Source organism: Phoenix dactylifera, chromosome 18 (assembly GCF_051530095.1).
Source record: "Phoenix dactylifera cultivar Ajwa chromosome 18, Ajwa_hap1_PhDact_Kaust_v1.1, whole genome shotgun sequence".
Lineage (NCBI taxonomy): Eukaryota > Viridiplantae > Streptophyta > Magnoliopsida > Arecales > Arecaceae > Phoenix > Phoenix dactylifera.
The window spans coordinates 12,488,671-12,510,823 of record NC_143207.1 but is presented as its reverse complement, the minus strand read 5'-3'; the positions used below and the strand labels follow the sequence as shown (position 1 = coordinate 12,510,823).

Sequence of the window (22,153 nt, the reverse complement as noted above, 5' to 3'; positions counted from 1 at the left end):
GAACTACATCTAATGTGGATGTTGCAGTGGCACTGGGTTTTAGTTATTGATATTTTTGGTTCAAACTTGATAGCTTTTCATTGCCTTTTCTTTTGGTTATTCTTCTACTGTTTTATATAGCTTGAATTGGTTTCATTGAAAACTTCTCAACTGTTATCTGAACTCTCTTGGTCTTAAATCATTTGGACCTGAACCTTATTTGTGTATCTGGAAACCTGGTCTCAGATATCAAATCATTTAGAAGCCAATGCATACCTGCTACTTTATATTGTATTCCTACTTGACCTCAACTCTGTCTTGGCAAGAATCGATCAGTTTAATTATCAAAGAACTATTTGCTTTTAATTGCATTAACTCATTGATGCCACCTTTGGCCAACTCGGTCGACGTAAGCTCATTTCTTTGATAAAGCTTACAAAATGATGCTTCTGATGGAGTTTCCAATATCCAGTCCCAGGCTTGGAAGATCAAACCTGATTAAAGGTGTATCCTTTATCAACTCAATCAACTCACCATCGTTGTATATATTCGTCTCCGCAAAACTAGGATCAGTAATGGAAACGGATTGCTTGGAAGGAAGTTTCTTGGAAGTGAGATCCATTCACCAGCATTTGTCACAGCAATGTCTAATCTTTTGGACTGTGCTTCAATCATTTGATTTGCCTTCTTGTTGGTGAGTGTAAAGAGGTTGTAGTAGCTGGAAGTGGGGTAACTGGGGTGGCTCTTATGCCATTTAATAACTTCTTCTAGTTGGCCAAAAAAAAAAATTTCTCACCCTCCCAAAAAAAAGAAACGGGCTGAACTTTCCAGCATGGCCAATCCCAGCAAGGATTCCACAAGATCTGCCATCATGATTCGTACCTGTAACTTCATTCCTGTTATCTAATTCTGGGAACACATTCAAAGTGTAGATCATGAACGACAGATACTCATTGCATATATTTTAATCAGAACTCAAATAAGAAATTTCTAAAAACCCTTCTCTGTTTGTTGTTGGTAGTACAACTTTTAGGGTTTTTGAAAGTAAAGCTTTTACTTGTAGCAAAAAAAAAATGGAGCTTTCAAAAAATAAAAATAAAAAGAAATGCTAACTACGTAACCTAACTGAGAAAATACTTTTAATATAATAAAATAATAATAAAGGGTACTAAATAGTATTATAAAATATAATAAAATATAATATTATATATTATTACATAGTATAATATTATTATAATATAATATGATACGATATAATATAGTAATATATTAACATGTTATTATAATGATATAATGTAATAACATAATATAATATAACATAATATCATAGCTAATGTCAGTTAATAATTATAATAAAATATTTTGATATAAACTATTGCAATTATTATTATTATTATTATTATTATTATTATTATTATTATTATTATTACTACTATTACTACATATTACTATATTATTTCATAGTATAATATTTTTATGGCACTTCTTTATGGAAGTTTTGGTCACTATAAAAATTTCATTAAAGCCACATCAACTTTCTGGCATTTGCTATAAAATAGCTCAGGAGAGATTCTTCCGTAAGTAAATCTTTTTCAGCTTTTTAGCAAAGTTAAAATAGTTTCCAATTATTTACCAAACATCACTGTATCATTCAAAGTACTTTTTTTTTGGACAATTTCTGATGCTCCAAACACCTTGCCAAATGGGGAGTGCCCCAATATAATAGGGGTGCACTTCAAAGTTAGTGGCAACATACAAGAAACTGAGCCATCAATCATGTGCAAGAGTATAAAATGACATAACTTTTTTTTTTTTGGTACAGCGACCACTCACATATAACCGGTGTGAGTTATAGCCTATAAAGTCAGAAAGAAGCAAAAAATGCAAAGAAGATGATACAGAATCATGTTGATGTCTCCGGAATATTGGGCCGCATAAGAAGCCACATAATCGGTAGCACTATTGGCCTCCCTGTGTATGCATTCACCTTGGTGACCACATAACTATTCAGATGATCAAATTAGACTTTATAAACCAGCTATTATTCGAAAATTTCCAGATAAATAAAGATGATTAGTGTTGCACAAGTTCATTCCAAGAAGAAATTTGAATAAATGGGAGCTCATCATACAGGGATCGATCCCTATAATCCCGCCACATAAATATACCTCAATCACTGTTCCCACCCTAATTGAACACCTAAGCCTTCCCATTTTACACCCATCCTTGAGGCATTTCAAGCTGGGAGGGTTTATCATTCTCCCAGCCAGAATACATGCACTGTGGCAAAAAAACTAGCTCATTTTGAAGGTGGAATGCTCGTATATCATAACGACTAACTACCTAGATGCTGTAAGATTTACCTTGCTTGGTCTACTACTACTTTGAGGATCTTTGGTTGGCTATGCAGCTCCATCAATAGCCATATTCCCCAATCCCACTGCCATTTCCTCCTTTTCATCTCTCTCCTTCCTCTGCTTCTCGGAAACAGATGGCTGTCTTTGATCAGTGGGTGGCACGCATGGCTCACGTAGTAAAGGTCCTGCATCAATCCATGGGTGCTGAAGCAACTGAGAAGCTGTGGGACGCTTTTCTGGAACGAAGTCTAATACAGGGACAAGGAAGTCGGCAATGTCTTTTGCATCTCGTTCGTTGAAGTTGTACTTCTCAATGAGCACTTTGTGGAGTGGCCAAAACTTCAAGCGGCGGATGTGCCTCAAGTCCCCATACCTGTTAAAGAATGCACGGGAGTACCGGCCGCCCAAGGCGATCTGGCAACAAGCATTGAGTGAAGTTGTAAACAAAAAAGCTTTCTATAGATGAACTTAAGTGGGGAGTAAAGATGGCTTTACCTTGCGTGGCATCATACCCAGTAGCTCCATCATCAGTGCTAAGTGGTCCTGCACATCATAAGTAGAATAATGGATAAACAATTATAGCTCAAGTATTACCAGTATAGATTCTCCCCTATTACAACATCATCACAGTCAATCTAGATCATCCTAATCATAGCTGCTCCAGAAAGCCTGGAAGAATCGAGATACCATATCCATGCATTAGTAGAAGATGGTTTGCGCAGTGTACCAAGCAGCAAATTCATACCTCTTAATTTAGGAGAAAGCTATCTCTATTAGACATGCATAAGAGCATGCAGTCATCCAACAAAGAATTGTATGCACTAGGGATAGTGTTTGCAGGCAACATTGATGCAGGACAGTAGAATGCTTGTCTGCACAGAAATTTCTATAATGCCACGAAACCAGCATAGAAATTTTTATGCTGGCAATAGAAGATAGAACAATTTGCAAAATTTGCTGTTACGTATGCTCAGAGAACCAGCTTATCTGCTCCTCTCTTGAGGGCTTTGTATGCTCCGCATTTAACTAGGAATGTGAGGCATGGATTTTATTCTGATCTGGATGGGCTGCAAATTTAGTTTGCAAGCCTGAATCATTATAAGTACCAAAAAGTATGTTTCTTGATGATATCAGGTTTGAAGTTTGGAGACACGCGTCAAAGTTAATGAAACCTGGAAAAATATCAGGTTTGGCGTTCGGACATGATAATATCTATGGGAAATATAAACAGCACAATGCAACATCAGATATTCAAGCACACCTAGCATTATGTTTCTTCTTATTTTTGGAGAAAGCAAATCTTGATCGATAAAAGAAAAAAGGAAATATTCATCTCGAGAATTCTAATAAAATATTTCAGCATCACAAAACAATGAACACCAGCTATTGCAGGAAATGTGCAACTATCACTATTAACTTTCGCCTTTCACATTTTCACTTCACTGTAACATCTAGGATTGATAATGATAAATTGTATGGAATGTCAAAAAATTGATAACACAACATTAGCAGCCACTAGTTTATCTGTTGGTATGTGGAAAATATGCAGACACTCTAGACTGGTCAAAAAGAAGAAAAAAATCAAAAATGAATGTTTTTTACCTACGCATCAAGTGAACAATATAAATTACTGGCATAGCAAGTGTCTAAGTGAACAATCAATAACCCCTGTTAGTTCAAAAAAAAAATGTTTAACATGGTTTTAAAATCACTCAAGAGAACTAATTAATCCAGCTAGGGCATCTTTGGGGAGCATTTTTCTTAGATGCAGTCCCTAATGAGCAACTGGGTGACAACATGTGGTTTGAACTCTGACAGAAAAGTAGCGGCGACATGAGAGCAGTGACCCTCAGACACAAAGAGAAAGATGACATAAGAATGAGATAAATGTGGCAATTGATTCTTACATAAAAAGTCAAGCAGATGGCCTGACAAATGTGGCATTAACATAAAGCAAGAATTCAGCTCAGCTGTAAAAACAATGGCAGAAGCATAGGCAAGATAGGGAACAATAGAGATTGTAACAATCATCCTAGAGCTCGGTCGCTTCTACAGTGATTTTTCCCTCCTTTGTATCTTTACAGGCTACCTAGCTAAAAATGGATATATTACGAAAATTTTGGGTTTCCCGACCCAGACACGAATATGACCAACAATTTAATATGGTCAACCCTACCCAGGCTTCAGCAAGAGATTGATGTAACAAACAATAAGAGTTTTTCTTGCATTTAATTCATGTAATGGCATAATCAAAACCCCAGCCTTACATAATTTTCTTACTAGGAAAATAAATCTTCTGAAATTTCACTCAACGTCCACATGATTGACTAAGGCCTTGATGCCATGTTGCAATATGCAACACAGGCTCTGCTTAAAAATTGGCTATTAAGAGCATTTTGCACCAATACATAATCAAGTGTATTTTTTTCACCATATAAATATGTCATGTATGACGCTCACTTACACTTGAATACCTTAGAACTCTAAGGGGCTGTTTTGTCGGCTAAATATATGAAAACCGGTAATTATAGAAAATAACTTTACAGATCTATATGTAAACATATGTTGGTAAGAGTTAAGTATTAATTTTGATTTATACTAGCATTTCATGGAGAGCAGAGCTTGGTGCAATAGTAAAGTTGCTTCATTATAACATGCGTGCCATGGGTTTGAAACATCAAACCACAGATACAGTCTTTCCGTCCATAGGGAAAGGCTGCATACATCTAACCCTCCCCAGACTCCAAACTGGCGGGAGCCTTGTACATCTGGATGCCCTTTTACCAGCATTTCACGAAAAATAAACTATATGATTAATAAGAGAAAAAGGGATCTATGCTTTCAGATATCACCAGACACTCAATACTCATAAAATATCATACCTCCAAAATAAAAAATAAAAAATTAAACACAAACACAAAAGAGTAATAGACTATATGAGTAATAGAAATATCCTCAGATATTTCTTTCATCCTTACCACCGAGCTGCAACGAAAGAAACTAGCATGAAGTAGCCAGCTAATAAATTTGTTTTCATCTTTCATGTCTTCTTTAAATGACTCTTTTTTTTGGTACAGATTGAATGACTCTTTTGAAAGGGTAATGAAAAAAAGTGGCAGGTCATCCTTTTTTTCCTTTATAAAAACCAGTTCTCATACCCTCTTTCTGACTCCATCTCCTCCCTCCAACAATCTCAACCCTAGAACTCTCACTACAAAAACCTGCTCAGATCCTCTTATGATTTCTTGGGATTGGACTGCATATGCACGTCATTATTGAAATACATGTGCAGAGGTAGATTTTAGGACAACATGGAAATGTTAGGATTTTTTCTCATTTATTGTATTTTATATCATAAATGCCAATAAATAGGATTTTAAATCATTTCTTTGACAATAAATCTACAAACAGATGCATTCTGCCGGTTCAAATTCTGACCCTTGTTATCCTATGTGAGTCGACTCGGAGAGAACAAAACTTATTCAATCTAACAGTTTCAACGTAAATCCTAGATTTGCATGTGGCATATATATTCAACACAACAAAAGCTTTAAATAGCTTGAAATCATTCTGATCATTATGTCTGCCTAATAATAGAACAGAACCTGTAGCACTCTTGAGTAACTTGTGACGTGCATGCTTATTTCCAAAGATGATATGCATTCTAAACCTTCAATGCTATGGAAACTTGGAAAATTCCTACCCAGTTGTTTTGTTTATGGTTACATATATTTGTCGTTCTAGTCATGCCCTAAAGGCAGCAGAACTCATTGTCAGTTATTTCAGAGAAGCAAAATGAAAACTGTAAGGCATATCCCTTCTGGATTGGGAACAGAGAATCTTCGAGCGGAATAAAAGTGATAGAAATCTTAAAACACACGTTGTTGGTTTCCAAGACTTACAAAGGATCCTATAATAAGAAAAAAGGAGACTTCTACTAGTCACTAAGAAGTCACTTAAAGCATGGACATCAAGTAAAGCGACAAATGGATCGCACCATGATTGTCCAAGCTGCAAAGTTCCATTCATACCAGGCCTTGACATTGACAGTGATAACATATTTTACACTAGCTTGAATACTTCACTCTAAGCGTGATATGAAGTCACTAATAAGTTCATATGTTGAAGTTTCTTTCAGTTTTTTTCTTTTTTTCACCATTTTATCTTAAGTAAAACCTATATCTATCAAAGTACATCTTACTAACAAATAGCCTTCACTTCATATGCTTTAATATGAGCAATTAAAGAGCTACAGTAGAATCATTCATAGAAATTGAATGCTGCCGATGTATTTGTAACCTTCTTCAAGAGTGCTAGAATAGAAGCATTAATAGAAATTGTAAAATAGATTCTTCCCCAGTCCATATACTTGTAAGTTGTAACTTTCTAACTCCATCAAGTTAACTAAAAGTGGTGGTAAGAGGATGGATAGCACTTTGTGAATAATATGGGATGTGGATTTTTATGTTGAACTTTCCATGCTGCTAACATTTCCTGTTTGACGAATATGTATAAATTTAGTGTTGTTTATCTCAGATCCTGCATACATAACCTCATCTATTTGTGCTCTTCTCACCTTTTTATCATGCTTGTTAATTTTTAATACTGCAATTGTTGTTAATATGATATTAAATTTAATAATTTGCAAATGATGATGCTTATTTTGCATTACCGTTTGCGTGTACTCTTTTATGAAGAGCTTTAATTGAAGTGCTTTAGAAAGAAGCACTCTTTCACTTATGCAGCTTAAGGTAACACAACATGTGAAATCATTTGTTTTAAACTTATTTGGTCTTAACCAAGGTTTCAAATACCAGTACTAGACCTCACACCAGTTTTTTGCCAGAATGGCATGGTACCAGGTAATGGCGCATAGTACATGATTACATCTCTTACCAACACACTTTGTACTGGTGCTGGAAACCAGCCAGAGGTACAGGTACATTCATATTGGCCCGTTTCAACGCTATCTGAAACCTTGGTTTCAATAGAATAGGTCTAATTCTAATAGATATAAATCGAACTATCTTGATATTGTATTAAGCAAGGTCCGCCGTATCGGTGCCGGTCGGCGTACCGGTGGCCGGCCGGGCCAGTACCGCGAGCCAGAAATTTGAATTTTTTCTTAAAAAAAATGTTGTCTCTGTTGGATCTTAAATTAAGTGAAGATTGATGTTTTTTTATTGCTTTTTTCATGATTTTTGATGTTTTTATGTTTAAATTTAGGGTTGAAATTTGAAACATAGATGATGCATGTTATGTTTTTCTCCCGTTCCAAATGATAAAATAATACACATAAAATATCTTCAAATTAAAATAGAATCATTTACATACATTTAAAGCACTCTTGGATATCTAAAATCGGAACGAGTGCCGATGCCTCTCGTAGATATCCGGATCATAAGTATAATCAGGAGGAGGCAAATCAACCCAATCAGAAGGAACGCGCGCCAGGTTATAAGAACTGTCAGATCTCTCGCTCACGCTCTGGCTCTGAGAGGTGTCCTCTGATTGTGTAGGAGCCCATCCAAATATAGCGGAAGTAAAATCCAATGCACCATATCCATATTCGTCAGGCTAAAGCTGTGGATAATAGAATCCGTATCCGTATGCTGTCGGATTTACAGTCGTATCCTGTCTTCCTGAACGACCTCGAGCCCGTCTTCTATATCCAATGATATCCTCACGAAATCTATCAGGTGGTCGACCGTGGTCCGTATCCTGTGTAGCATCCGTAAATTGGGACTCACCGGTGAAATAAAGACCACCCTCCGGCTATGTCTCATGAGTACCATATTGTCCTCCGCTCCCTCCATGGCTAGAAGATCCATCACCACCAGAACCTTCATCGCTGCTAGTCCAAGTCTCTTCCTCGATACTCTCCATTGGGACCCTTTGTTTGCCTTTCCTGGCCCTCTTTGTTTGGCTATGTCGCCCTTGTCTGCCAAGCATCTCTCGATCAGTTCTCTCGGAGGGTGTCTCGTACCAATCATGTGGTGACTGGCTCCCCTGTCCCTGCGGCTGATCAACTCTAGGAGTGCGTGGAATATTGCGCTCAGCCCATTGCTCTGGATCGACCGTAGCTTCGGTGGCTATGAAGCTAGCTGATCGTGGAGGCGATCCTGGCTCGTCAAGCTCGGGCTCCTGCTGCTGGCCTACAAGCCAGCCGAGTAGTGGATCATCGTCATCAGCGGTGAAGGTCCGTAAATCGGATATGTATACTTGAGCTCCGCTTCCTCCTGGATGCACTTTAGCCTCAACCGCAAATTGTAATGCACATAAACAAGGTCGTTGAGGCGTTTTTGCGTCAAACGGTTTCTTTGTTTGCTATGGATAAGGGCGAAGGTGGACCAATTGCGCTCACAGCCACTAGAGGAGACTGTTTGGGAGAGGATCCGGATAGCTATCCGCTTAGATTTCTCGCGGATCCGCCAAAATGCACCCACCATTCAGCTGCAAAAATGTTTATGAAAATTACATATATGATAGTTTCATAATAGTAACTAAGTAACACCAGGTGAATGTTTTCCTGATGTGTCACATACCTGGATTCATATTATGTTTGTTGACGACAGCCGCTCGTTGGCCAAAATTGTAGCTGCCCTCTCTAAATAATTTGCTCTGTGAAAAATAAGCATAAGAAAGCCATGTTAATAATTGAAGATGCCGATATACTTACAGATGCTGGTAATTACTAAATCATAATTACCTCTTCAAGACATAAGGCCGCTTTTTCTGAATCATGCTCCATCTTGTAAATCACATTACGCAAAGCATCCAGAAGTGTTTCATCCATACCAATTCCATCTATGTTGTACTGAAACCGGGGGTTTAGGTAGTATGCTGCACATATACGAGACTATCTTAGCATAATTATATAATTACATCCATCACTATAATTGTCACTATAATTATATCTTAGCTTACCCGCTAGATGCAATTTCTTACCCATTTGCGCTCCCCACCATTGCTCAATGATGTTGATGTACGACCGGCCATGTGCTGGATCTGCCTCCATAATCTGATCCTTTGTCTTGACCATCATGTGATATAAAAACCCCATCTGGGGATAGATCTCGCTATCTACGGCCCGCAGCACTTCATATAATGGTTTGATAGCCTTGACTATTGTATTAGCCCGCTGCCAGAATGGCTGTCTCGTCACCAAGTCTTTTATCTTGCTCCCTTCAGTGCCGGCATAAGAATATCTACTATCATACCATTCGGGACTGGCAAACATCTGATGTAGGACTCCTCTCTTCTCAAGTATGCTATCAAGTGCGATGAAGTTGGTAGCAAACCGTGCGACTTCTGGTCTCAGAATCTCTCCTCCTGCATACTTTCTCATCAGTGAAAGGATCCAGTTATGGCTATAAATATACCTGGTAATGCATTGGGCTGTCTCCATCGTTTGTTGCACCCTACGGATCTTTCCAATGTCCATCAACATGAGATCGATACAATGCGCAGCACATGGGGTCCAGAAAATATGTGGTCGCCGCTCCATCAAGACCTGCCCGGCAACCTTATATTGCGGCCCATTATCAGTGACGACCAGCACGACATTCTCCTCTCCTACCAGATCAATCACATCCTCCATAAGTTTCAGCATGTACGTGGTGTTGTGCACATAAGCCGAAGCATCAACCGACTTGTGGAAGAAGGTCTTCGCATCACAGTATGTCAGAAAGTTGATGATGCTCCACCTGATCGGACCGGTCCAACCATCGCACATGATGGTTAGTCCATATATGGATCACTTGCTCTTGTAGGAGTCAATCCAATTCTCCAGCTCCTCCTTATTGTTGTCAAGAAGCTCACCGTATATGTCCTTCGGGCCTGAAGGAACTACACCGGGACCGGCAGCTTGTATGGCGGCAATGGCAGACCTGTAGTATGTATTGTCTGCCACATTCGCTGGGATGTAGCTGAAGTGAAACCAGAATCCAATAGCTCGCCATATAGTTTTCTTCTTATCCTTCATCCACATTGTGTCTACCCTCTGCTGCCTTGAATCTCTGCTGAGGAGAGCATGCGGATCTACATCATGAATTGTCGCTCCTTATGGAATTTCTCTAGATGACTTCTTTCGGCTACCAAAACTACCCAGCATAGATGCAACCGGCCACGTTCTTTGCCGACGCCCTCCCTGACTGAAGTTGTCCTCAAGAACTCTGGATCTTGTCTAGTGCTCCCAGAACCGCCGCCCGACTCGTATGCAGAGGGCCCAAATCAAGCCCTATGTCTGGCCACCTCCTCCTGCTGCCACTAATCATCCAGGCTTGCATGCATGGCCGCCTGAATATCTGCCTCCTCCTCATCTAGATCCTCAACCTCCTCTGGCTCCCTAGAGTGATAGGAAGATAGCTCTGCCGCTCGGCGATCGACCTCGGCTCTCTTCTTGGAAGCCATCTCCTTTGCTTCTTTGACCTTAGCAAGATTCTGCCTCATCAGCACACGAATCTCGCTAGAACAATTCGGGCACGTAGCAACCTCACCGGAATTTCTGGCTAAGTGTTGCTTCAACCTGGTTACCCCTCCTCCCTTAAAAATCTTGTCGCAAAAGTTGCATTGAAATTGGTGTCGTTGCCCCTCTCTTCCAAGTTTTCGCCCATAAGACCAGCCAATATCACGCTTTGTAGGGTTCGTTTATCTTGATGGCTCCATTTCTATCATAAATGTACAACTTATCAAAAAATTAAGCAAATAAAGTAAATTTTCGCATTATCTTATTTTTTAAGTAATTTATAAACTATTTTTTTTAAGTTACTTATTAACAAAATTAATGAAATAACATAGGACAAAAAAATCGCACCTTAAATAGTCTTTGCTAGATTTTTTGGGTAGGACCTCCTCCTCAATTTGTGGGCTATCTCTCAAATATTTCCGTCTCTGATTACTCTTCAGAGGCTCACTGAATTTGAGTTACTCTGGACAAGTCAATCTCTCTGAATGCTCTCGATTTGAGTTACTCTGGACAGAGCCTCTCGTTCGGTTCTTATAACCGAACGAGTGAGGAGGAAGGCGAGGTGCAAACAGGCCAATCTTTCTCGGGCTCGGCCATCAAGATTTATTTTGAAAAGGCTGAAACAGAAGTGGCCGAGAGGCCACTTCTTTTGTGTTGTGAAAAGAAAGAAGTGGCCTCTCGGCCACTTCTTTTTTAAAAAAAAAACTAAAAAAAAGAAGTGGCCGAGAGGCCACCTCTTTTCTTGCCTCGACCACTTCTTTCTTTCCCATCAAAAAAAGCTGTGGCCGACAGACCACAGCTTTTTTTTTAAAAGAAGTGGCCCGTTTGGGAAACCACAGCGCGGCGCAGTGGTTTCAAAAACCACAGCGCCTCGTGCTGTGGTTCATTAAAAAAAAAAATCGTACCGGTTCGCACCAGTACGAGGCCGGTACCGACCTGTACGGGCTCCGTACCGGTCGGTTCTGCTAAAAAAACTAGGAGATACCGGAAATAACATGGTTCCGGTACCGGTCTAGTTCCGGACCGGTACGGTAGTCCATGGTATTAAGCAATTAAAAAAATGCCCATAAAACCATATGTTTGGTTTGGATTGAGTTCACGCAAGCAAATTAAATTTAAATTGACCTAATCATGTGCATGTGCAAGACAACTATTCTTATGTAAGGCAGCTTTTTGACTAGATTTCCTAACTTCTTCTAAAGCAGCTTTTTACTTCTGTTTATGTGAGTAGTACTTATAGAAGGTTACCATACACATCCTTGTCCCGAAAGGCAATTTTTTATTGTAAAAGTTCTAGAAATGCTTTTGTTAACAACACCAAACACACCCTCATCATGTTAAGCTAGATTGTGTGAAATAATTGCAAATTTGTATCTCAAGAAAATGGCAAAATTTGGGGTAAACCCATTTGACACCTAAAAAAATATATTCATGTTTAGACCCCATGTATTCTCTGAAAAATCTATAGGTCAACAATATTCCCAAAAAGCCAACCATTTGTGGGAAGAGAGATCATTTATTTGAAGATTGAATGAGAAAGAAACCATCTCATATCAGTGAATTTTCATTTGGTCCTTGATTTAAAGATTTTTTTCACCTCCAACTAGTAGATAAGACCTCAATTACAAATAAGCACCTCCTGCGAGAGAGGCCGATTTTGGACCTTCATAAACAAACCTAAACTAGTCGAGCTAGGTTCCATATATAAATTCATTGATACATGTAGGACTTCTTGATTGCGATGCAAGTAGTATTTGTGCACTACAAATCTCATTCGATCATATGGACACTTCAATAGGAAGTACTTCTATACTTGTGAAATACAAGACAAGACAAACCCATAAACCTATCTTTTAATACATCTTTGCCCTCAACCAACAAACACTGTCTTTCGCCAAATTACATTCAAAATCACGTAACATTTATCCCCTATGATTTGTCCATGACTCATTAATGTGATTTAAGTTATATGACATGAAGTTAGAAATAGAGATGGGCATCGGGCCTGGGTCGGGCCGGGCCGTGCCTGGCCCGGCTTGTTACTAAACGGATCGTGCCTGGCACGGCCTGCTTAACCTAAAGGCTAAGCCCGACACAGCTCTAGGCTCGTGGGGTGGCGGGCCATGCCGGGCCCGGCACGGGCCATGCCGGGCCCGGCACGGGCCGTGCCATGCACGAGACGGGCCATGTCGGGCCCGGCACGGGCCGTGCCAGGCACGAGACGGGCCATGCCTGACACGAATCAACGCCGGAACACATGCTCCTTGCCGGTGTCGCGATCCATATGTTTTATCCACCGGGCCACAACCACTGCCCAAGCTCGGCCCCTTCCCCACGCCAAGATGCAGCACCTCCAACCCCCTCCCTATCGGCAAGAACGCCGACTTCACCAGCCTCGTCCCTGCCGCCATCGCCGCCGCCCCGCTCCGCATCCTCCCGGCGCCCTTCCTCACCACCACCATCCCCCTCGGCCCCGCCCTCGGCCCCGCCCTCGCCGCCCGCAATACCTTCACCGCATCCCTCCGCCGCCAGTCCACCACCATGAAGTCCACCCCCTGCATCTCCCCCATCACCTCCTCCGCCTCCCCAACCACCACCGCCGGCTCCACAGCCGGCAGCCCCGCTCTTCGCATCACCTCCACGTACTCGGCCACCGACCGCTCGTCCGGGACTACACACACATGCCGCCCCCGCGTGTGCCTGGCGGCAGCCTCGAGGCCGAGGCTCGTGGCTGCCCCGTCGCCGTGATCCCAGGCCTCCACGATGAGCTGAGCCTTCCACCCACCGGCCATGGCGGCTACCAGCTCCGCCACGTTGGTCTCCTCGAGCTCACGGTTGGCTAAGGCTTTTACGGCGCCGATGTACGCCTTGGAGGCCGTTTCCGGGCACCAAACCAGCTTCATCTTCCCCCCCTTCTCTCTCTCTCTAAATCTCTTTCGTCTCTAGCTTGTTCCGATGGACGACGAAGTGGGGAAGCGTGGGAATATAAATGGGAGCATGTGCCCTAGGCCCGCGGGCCGTGCCGTGCTTGGCCCACGAATTGTGCCAGCCCAGGCCCTTATGAGCCGTGCCAGGCTCGGCCCGCGGGCCAAAAATCCCTAACCCAGCCCGGCCCCCTTTTATGAGCCGTGCCTAGCACGGCCCATTACTGTAGCAAGCAGGCCGTGCCAGGCATGGCCCGCTTCGTGCTGCGGCCCGGCCCAATGCCCACCTCTAGTTAGAAATCAATCTGAATTGCACATAACACGACTTAATAAGAAAAGATTCTTACAACAAAACTTAAAATAAGCTTTCCATCAAGATTTATTGAACCAAAACCGGAGGGCATACCGGCCAATGACTGGTTTGGCATGGTACGGGTCCATACCATACCATTCCGAGGTGTACCGACAAAGAGAGAGCCAGAGAAAGGGGGGAGAGGGAGGAGATAGAGGAAGAGAGAAAGAAATAGATGGAGGGAGAGGGAGAGGGAGAGGGAGAGGAAGGGAGGGAGAGGGAGAGGGACCAAGAAAGGGAGGGAGAGAGAGAGGGCTCGAAAGCCCTTATCTTGTTCGCAGGGGGTCGCCCCTATATTGAAACAAAACAGGGCCAAGCCCTAAATTCTTTGAAAGATTTCCAACTAAAGTCGGCAAACTTCAACCTCTCCCTCTCCCTCCATTTCGAACCGGTGGACTGAACCATGCCAATAACCAACCGGTCCAATTCAGTACGCCCGGAACTGGCCGGTTCGGCGCAATTCAACAAACCATGCATCCCATGGCATAGCATAAAAACAAATGAAGGAATAAATAACTTACGTCATAACCTCTAAAAACCAAACAATCCTTGTAGACACTCCAAAACACAAAATTGAGCCAATAGGGCACCAAATATTGTTGGTGTGCTGTATGTCTGTTCTTGAGGACTCATCCAAGTTACCTAAACACTCCATTTTTAAGCTATTTGAAAATGTGAAACAGGATCGGCGGAACCGTCCCATTCCATTCCGCTCCATACCGTGGGCTCACTGGTATGGTTCCGGCAATGGAAACGAAACTTGTTGCCGAAGCTGGAGAAGAAAAAGGAAAGAGAGAGCGAGCGGGGGAGAAAGGGAGAGGGAGAGGGCCGGAGGTCGGCAGAGGCCATGGGAGCGAGGCCACATCCACTACCCGCCACCGGCCTCCCTCCTTCTCTCCCCCTTCTCTCTCTCTCTCTCCTCTGATCTACGTGTCGTCTCCTCCATCAGTACAGACCCGGCACGGCCCGTACCGACTCGTACTGTCGAAGAAGCGGTATGGTGTCCAGTACCGGTTCCGCGGACCTTGGTCGACACTTTTAGACACTGGAACAAAGCTAGACACAACACGATATGGCTGAACTCTTCACCTTGAAGTGTCCTATTGACGTTAGACATAAGTGTCCAATACTTGAACTTTTTTGGGAGTATCATGTAGGGACTATTAGTTTTAATTGTTGGACTCTTTGAGTGAAGTGTCCTTATTTTTCTTTTGTAAACACTTAAAGCAAAGTCTCTTTATTATTTATAATATAAAGTTATCTTAGTTATATGAACACTTTAAGCAATTGTATTATGTTTTTAATATAAAAATAACATGGTTAGTTATCATTTTCAATATCTCTACATATCTTGAACGAAAATAAAAAATAAATTAAACAACATGGCTATTCCACTAGTTTAATTTTCAATTAACTTCTATAATTAATTAGCATCTATAATTCCAAATCTCTTTTTTTTTTTGAATAAGCGTCAAAAGACCCAGAGACACTACATTCATACATACATACATATGCAAACAGATACAAATATTCTCTCTATACATATAATATTAGATGTAAATACATACCATGTTCCCATGCCTTGATTTTTTGAGGTTGCTGCGTTTGACACTTGAGGACACTTGCCACTTGGCACCCATGCCAAGTGTCTAAGTAACATTGGGACTCATATGTCAGGAAAAACTTGGTCTTGTTAAAGTATAAGAGGAGACCTCTAACAGAGGAATGATGTATTTTAGATTTATTATTGATGCAAAGTATCGCTTGTTCCTACTCTTTACTCCTAGAATTATTTATTGAAAGCTCATTTTTCTCTTTGATTGTCCTAAACTGATAACTATGCAATGTTAACATAAGCAAAAGCATCATCTAATGATTGAGGTGAAAACCGTTTGTCGGTCTTGAAAAATCAACATAACCTGAAATTTTAATCTATGTCTCCTTTAAAATGACGCATACATGTTATGATTCTAAACATGAATAAGGGATGTGCCATTTATCAGTTTAATGAGTGGTTAGGGAATATCTAGGATTCTCTTCTGAAACTATAAAGAGCACATTACATGTCAAACTTGAAAGTACCTGACTGTAAACACATAATCAAGGTTGCATCCTTTAGAAATAAGCATAAGCATTAAACAAGATTGTCATTTTCCTCCAAACAAATAGACATTTCACTTTTTAACCGCCAGAATGTACAAGAAATCAATTAGTCCATACATCTTGTTATTATGACTCTCCATAACAGGGGATATCAACAGCTACTCCTAGGGCAGTACTAAGACATGTTAATACTCTGAATTATTCAAAGATGAAGAAGCTGAGCTAAAAATGAAAACCTTCTATAAAGGGGCTAATGCTAACTTTAACTATACTATAATTTGCATTGCTTTTTCTACAATTATCTTTTCAGTATTTAATGATGCATAAAGGTGATGTATAACTATCTGCTAGGTCAGAGTTGCTTTGAGGTGGTTCCATGACATGGAAACAATTGGCAAGAGGCTGTTTGTAGTTGGTATAAAGAATTGAGAAGCATAATTACTAAGAAGTTTTTAACCAGTACAGCCTGCTTGCCACTAAATTACATTGCCTCTCTCTTAATCAACTTTCTCTGTAATTCCTGTAAAGGAACAAATGGAGAGAGAAGTTGTGGAAGGGAAGATGTAGGGGACATACAATGGCTCCATTATGGATCATTTGGTGCTAACAAAATCTATACATTTTGACTTATTGGTTGCTAGATCGTCCAGTTTAATCTTTCAAATTCTGTTGAAGTCAAAAAAAAAGATAGTAGTACATGACACAACAAAAGATGTTTGTATAAGAGATAATCACTCATATGCAACTGTAGAAACCCCAATAGAATTCCTCCAGACAAGGAAACAGAAACTTAGCAAGGTATGGTAGACACAAGGGGCTGAAAGGAATTAGAAAGAAAAACATCCTCAACAAGAAAAGAATAGAAATTAAGAGGCTGACCATAATAGGGAGACAGCTTTTACAATGAAAAACTGATTTAAATTAATGAGAGGAAGAGGAATTATCAAATACAGATAGACTTTTTTTTTGTTTGGAGATATAATGTCAAATTATTAAAACCTTCCTTGAGAAATATTTGGAGAATTAGATTTAAAAAGATATTGATGCAAAGGTGCATTTTCACATGGTAGTTTTTTGAGAATCTAACCCCAGACAATGTCATGAAAATAATGGAAATGGATCTTATTTGAGAAGATATTATTAGAAGACATATATGCCTAGGAGGATTCCACTAATAGAAAAAGGGAGAACCAGAAGGCTGCCACCAATTGGGAGAGGAGAAAATAATCTTCCATCTATTAACCTTTGGCAGTAATTACAATGAGATTCACATACTTCCAATTTTACAAGGTGGTGAAGCATATCAAGGCAAAACATAGGTTCAGATCTCAAATCCTGCAAAATCAATTTTCTGTATTATAATGCAGCTGAGATGAAAACAAGATACCTACTCACATGCAAAGTTGTTAGACAAGAAACAAGCAAAAGAAGAAATTGAAAAACTAAAAGAGGTCCGAAGTATTGAAATATTGGACCATTAAAATAAGCACATGATGCCAGAATCGTGAATTTGAAACTGCATTAGAAAACTTAGTATTAGATAAGGACTTTAAGTTTCCATCTTGAACTAAAAAAGAACTAAGTATATCGTTTGTTTGATAAACCAGACTTCACAGTATCCAATCTGAAATCCAGTTTACTAGTAAACAAGTACTATATGATAGACCATCTAATTCATTAGCTCACTCCAGGTGAAACGTTGAGTACATAGGTCAGACGTTCCCAATATTTGCAAAAGAGAGGCCTGCTTCTGATAAAATCAGAGCAATATTCATTTAATTTCACCGAATTTACGCTCTAAAGACTGAATTATAACATATTCTGAACTAATGATGGGTTTCTGTAAGATGATCTTTCCTCTGCTTGATGACATCAGAAATGCAGCTCATAGCAGGAACCTTTTGAAGGATACCCTTAAATTCACGTGTGTTCTAAAAAATAAACTAGATATTCTAGGGAGTGTATGAAAATAAAGTTATATTACATGATTGGCAGGAATAATGGAGTGATTATTCACGTAAAAAATGCCATAGTTAAATTATAGGTGGACAAAGTTTTGCCTTTGAACCTGAACCTGTGTTTAATTGTCACCATATGACAACCACATGTATGTGATATAGTTTCTCCTACAAAAAATTGCAGATAAGCCTCGTAGAAACTTCATTGCCGCAATTTAAAAATATCACCTTACTACCAGCACAGCCTACAACATAAGTGACTCTAGGCAACAGAAAGATGAGTTACCTAGGTTGATTCCAGTTTTGGTTGCATGTATTGTGCAATGTATATTACAGTAGACAGAATGATGTAATGTGAATGTATAAAATTATTTTCACACATGTTATTCCATTAGGTTTAAGAAAGATTTATCTCAGCTGTGAATACAGGCAAAGGTACTTAAGCAATTAGAACTGACAGGAGAGCAGCTCTGGGTAGCATTAATTCAAGCACCACTAAACTTTTAAGTATCAAATATGATTTAACACCATTGATAACCAAAATGTAAATAAATAAGGAAAGAAAAACTCTAAATCAAAAGGTACCAATTTCATGTCTTTTACCTCATCCCGGTCAAAATTGTCCCCACTATGTGGATCAAAGAGCACATCCCCTGTCGCAAGCTCAAAGCAAATGCAGGCAAATGACCACATATCAGCAGGTGTCGAATACTTGGACCCAAGAAGCACCTCAGGGCAACGATACTGCCTTGTCTGTATATCACTTGTGAACTGCTTGTATGTCCAACAAGCATTCCCAAAGTCCACCAGCTTGCACTGTAAGTCAGCCTCCATCACCAACTTCTTCCTCGTGTTCCTGCTCCCTCTCCTATGCCCATGCACTGCTCCCTTTTGCACTTCAACACCACCATCACCATCACCATCATCATTTGGTGCAGATGAATCCTGCACCCCATCAGCATCTGCAGCAGCCGTAGCCATGGCACTTCCTGATGTTGCGGCAGCTGCTCGCTTTGCTTTCCGCTTCATCTTTTTCTTCTGATTCCGAGTAAGGTCCCCATTAACAGGGGCAGGGGACTTGGGTGGCAGGTCATTGGACTTCGCAGCAGGGATAAAGGGGGGAGTAGTGGACTGACGCGGGTCCCTGGAAGGGTCAATGCTGGATACCAGGAGAACGTTCTCGGGCTTAAGGTCAGTGTGGATGATCTGTAGATCATGGTGGAGGTAGTCAAGGCCCACAAGAATATGGCGGCAGATCTCTTTCACCATGGAAAGGGGAACACCCCGGTAGTCGGTGTACTTAATGAGAGTGAGGAGGTTGTCCCCGAGAAACTCAAACACCATGCACACATGGTGTCCATTAGGTCCTGAATGCTTGAAGTGATCGAGCAGCTTCACAACACATCGCTTGTTGTCCGGATCCCCCTCGGCAATCTGTTTCAAGATCTTTATCTCGTCCATTGCAGCCTCCGTGTAGTGCTGCGCACTTTTCTGCACCTTCAGTGCCACATACCGCTATAACACCAAAGCAAAATCAGATTTTGATTCTAGTTCCTCCATGTTCAAGCAACATATGAGACAGATTACATATAGAAAGATCAGGCCTTTATCAAGGTCATCATATTGCAAATACAAAGAGTTGCAGCCATGAGTTAAGATCAAACTTTTAGACCATTTTTTTCCATTTTTGATCTCGGAAACAAATGGGTTTTCGTACTTTTTATCAATCCTCATCAGCTCTTACAGCAAAAGAGCTAAATAATCGAAACAAGATCAAGTCTTCAACCATTACTTCTTCGACTTTTGAGAAAAAACTTTAAACAAAAAAAAAAAAAAACGATCTTCCTTTCTTTAGGAGAAAATGATCAGATTAATAGGACTCTGTCTATAAACAGCGAGAAAAGAAGAGATGGATTCAGCTTCTACGGAGAGAATCCGAGGGTTTTAGGGATCTTACGGAGTGGACAGTGTCCCAGGCGAGCCAGACGGTAGAGAAGTGGCCCCAGCCGAGCTTGGACTGGACGACGTAGGCCCCTTGCTTGAAGGAATCGCCGACGCGGACGGCGTGGTACCCGCCCCGCCGGTAGTCCTCGATGCCCTCGTCCTCCGACGTGTAGTTGCTGCTCTCGCTCCGCCCGTCCTCCGACGCCATCCGATCCAACGGACCTCACTCCCCCTCCGATCGATCCCCCGCCGCCTCGCCGCCCTCTGTCGCCTGATTCGAGAACTAGGGTTTGCTCTCCATGCGCTCTCGTCCTCCCTCCCCCGCTCAAGCTCTCCCTCGCACGGCTTCGGAGCGAAAATAAGTTAAATAAATAAATAAATAGCTTATCCAAAAAAAAATGAGGGGAATATAAATTGTACCTCATCAACTAATTAAGTAACCAAAACCACAGCTTCTTTTTGGGAAAACACTGGAAAATTAGATGACGTGGCTGACCTGAATGCTAACAGGCCAGATGGTTAAGAAAAGATAGTGGGTGCATTTGATGCTACCAGTGCATGGAAGTTGATGCGAGGAGCCATTTTGATGGAGGAATCTCACTGTCGCCGGAATAACGGGAGGAGGTAGAAGGCAAGGAAATGGGCCTTCTCTGCTTTGGGAAGGAAGGTGGTGGGAAACTAACGACTGTCAGATGGCAGTGGCGCATAGGCTTGGGACAAGGGGGTTGGACCAGCACTGGACCGAGCTTGGTAGGATTATTTATTTATTTTTTTTTTACTAAGGCAGGTAATTCATATAATACGTGTATGAATACATCCAAAAAAAAATCAGAAAATAGAAGGTCACAGAGCTTCAGAGGCAGCTCTCCATTCCCGGCCCATAAGGTGCTACCGGTGTGGTTAGCTCCTATTAGCTTCTCTAAATACATGCTTAACCTGAACGGTCCCACCATCCCTCATCATCATCCAGATGTCTTGAAGCAAAGGATGGTCGCAATCGGTAGCCCTCGAAGCTCTTTGGATCCAGCTGATGACCTTGGCCGAGTTACTCTCCAGAATAATTGAACTAGCTAGTAGCACTCAACGAGCGTGTCGAAGGCCCACCCAGACAGTCCTTAGCTCCGCACCGAGGACCGTGATGCCGAGTAACTGATATCCACCTGTTACCACTATCCTAGAGCACGAGTCCCTGATTACGAAACCTACGCCTCCACTCGTGCCTCCATTCAGCATAAACCATCAAAGTTGACCTTGAGGGAGCTCGAGGGTGGGGGCTCCTAGGTGAAGAACACCATAAGAGGTACTGCCAAGGCAGAATAGGAACCTCAGATATCCCAAGCTGTCAAAGGCCCTTTTACGAAGGAGACTTGACTAATCTCCACCGCCTGTGCCCGAACGCTCTCCGCTACGAGTCTTGGCGACAAGCTATGCTCATCAAAAGTTCGAGCATTCCTTTCCAGCTAGATCTGGTATGCTGTGAAAATCACTTTAACAGCCTTCTAGCATGTCAGTGGGTTGTCCGACTACCGATGGATGGTCTGTAAGAACTGGTCCCTCTAACTCTAAACCTTCCTCAGAATCTCTACCAATTGTCAGGTCACCCTCGCCCATGGACACCGAAACATCACATGGTCTACCGTCTCGTTGACCCTACACACCCCGCACTCAGCTAGGATCCTCAAGCCTCGTCCGCTTAGCACTGCTCTAGTCGGAAGCCAATCCCAAACCACCTTTCATAAAAATAGTGCGATCCTCAAGTGAAGGCCCAAATGCCAGATTCAAGCACACTCCTAAGTTTCTTCTACTCACCACACCTGAATGCACGACATGAAAACTCACAGATACATACCCAATAGTTCATTGATATACACTTACTATTTTGGTGACCCTACCTTATTACAACCTCACAATGAAGCAAATATATATTAGATTGTTAATTTGTTAATACATAGCATACGTTCAGGTTATGCATTGATGAACTCTCGATGCCACATCCATGCTATTTGACCTTCGGAAACCTTCTCAAGGTCTTTAATACCGAGCTCAAATCTATCGCTCACGGCATCAAC

At 41.3% G+C, this 22,153-nt stretch overlaps 2 protein-coding genes and 1 pseudogene across 4 annotated transcripts; all 3 read right to left on the bottom strand.

The window, feature by feature from the left end:
• Positions 1-1,991: 1,991 nt before the first annotated feature.
• LOC103718450 (uncharacterized) lies at positions 1,992-20,429 on the bottom strand. 2 transcript variants are annotated; one of them, XM_026809021.4, is made up of 4 exons: positions 20,098-20,429; positions 18,744-19,655; positions 2,832-2,879; positions 1,992-2,750 (listed from the first exon to the last, which is right to left on the bottom strand). In XM_026809021.4, the coding sequence occupies exons 1-4, from the start codon at positions 20,290-20,292 to the stop codon at positions 2,382-2,384; spliced, it is 1,524 nt and encodes a 507-aa protein (XP_026664822.4). In that variant the 5' UTR covers positions 20,293-20,429; the 3' UTR covers positions 1,992-2,381. The 2 variants fall into 2 exon arrangements, with proteins under 2 accessions (XP_026664822.4, XP_088570149.2); XM_088714023.2 differs by lacking the exons at positions 1,992-2,750; positions 2,832-2,879 and adding an exon at positions 15,283-17,517.
• Positions 6,307-12,932, bottom strand: LOC120108061 (uncharacterized). 2 transcript variants are annotated; one of them, XM_088714024.2, is made up of 4 exons: positions 9,264-12,932; positions 9,046-9,179; positions 8,882-8,957; positions 6,307-8,789 (listed from the first exon to the last, which is right to left on the bottom strand). In XM_088714024.2, exons 1-4 carry the CDS (start codon positions 10,069-10,071, stop codon positions 8,740-8,742), a joined length of 1,068 nt encoding a protein of 355 aa, XP_088570150.2. In that variant the 5' UTR covers positions 10,072-12,932; the 3' UTR covers positions 6,307-8,739. The 2 variants fall into 2 exon arrangements, with proteins under 2 accessions (XP_088570150.2, XP_088570151.2); XM_088714025.2 differs by having other exon boundaries at positions 9,285-12,932.
• LOC148699508 (uncharacterized) lies at positions 12,990-13,728 on the bottom strand (annotated as a pseudogene).
• Positions 20,430-22,153: the final 1,724 nt, after the last annotated feature.

Excerpts from the sequence above, each read along its gene's own strand:
- LOC120108061 (XM_088714024.2), bottom strand. The coding sequence starts at position 10,071 with ATGTGCGATGGTTGGACCGGTCCGATCAGGTGGAGCATCATCAACTTT. Across the intron at positions 9,180-9,263 it reads TAAGAAATTGCATCTAGCGG|CATACTACCTAAACCCCCGG; the intron begins GTAAGCTAAGAT and ends GTATATGTGCAG. Across the intron at positions 8,958-9,045 it reads CGGCCTTATGTCTTGAAGAG|AGCAAATTATTTAGAGAGGG; the intron begins GTAATTATGATT and ends TATTTTTCACAG.
- LOC103718450 (XM_026809021.4), bottom strand. The coding sequence starts at position 20,292 with ATGGCGTCGGAGGACGGGCGGAGCGAGAGCAGCAACTACACGTCGGAG. Across the intron at positions 19,656-20,097 it reads CCTGGGACACTGTCCACTCC|CGGTATGTGGCACTGAAGGT; the intron begins GTAAGATCCCTA and ends TTGGTGTTATAG. Across the intron at positions 2,751-2,831 it reads TGGGTATGATGCCACGCAAG|ATCGCCTTGGGCGGCCGGTA; the intron begins GTAAAGCCATCT and ends GCTTGTTGCCAG.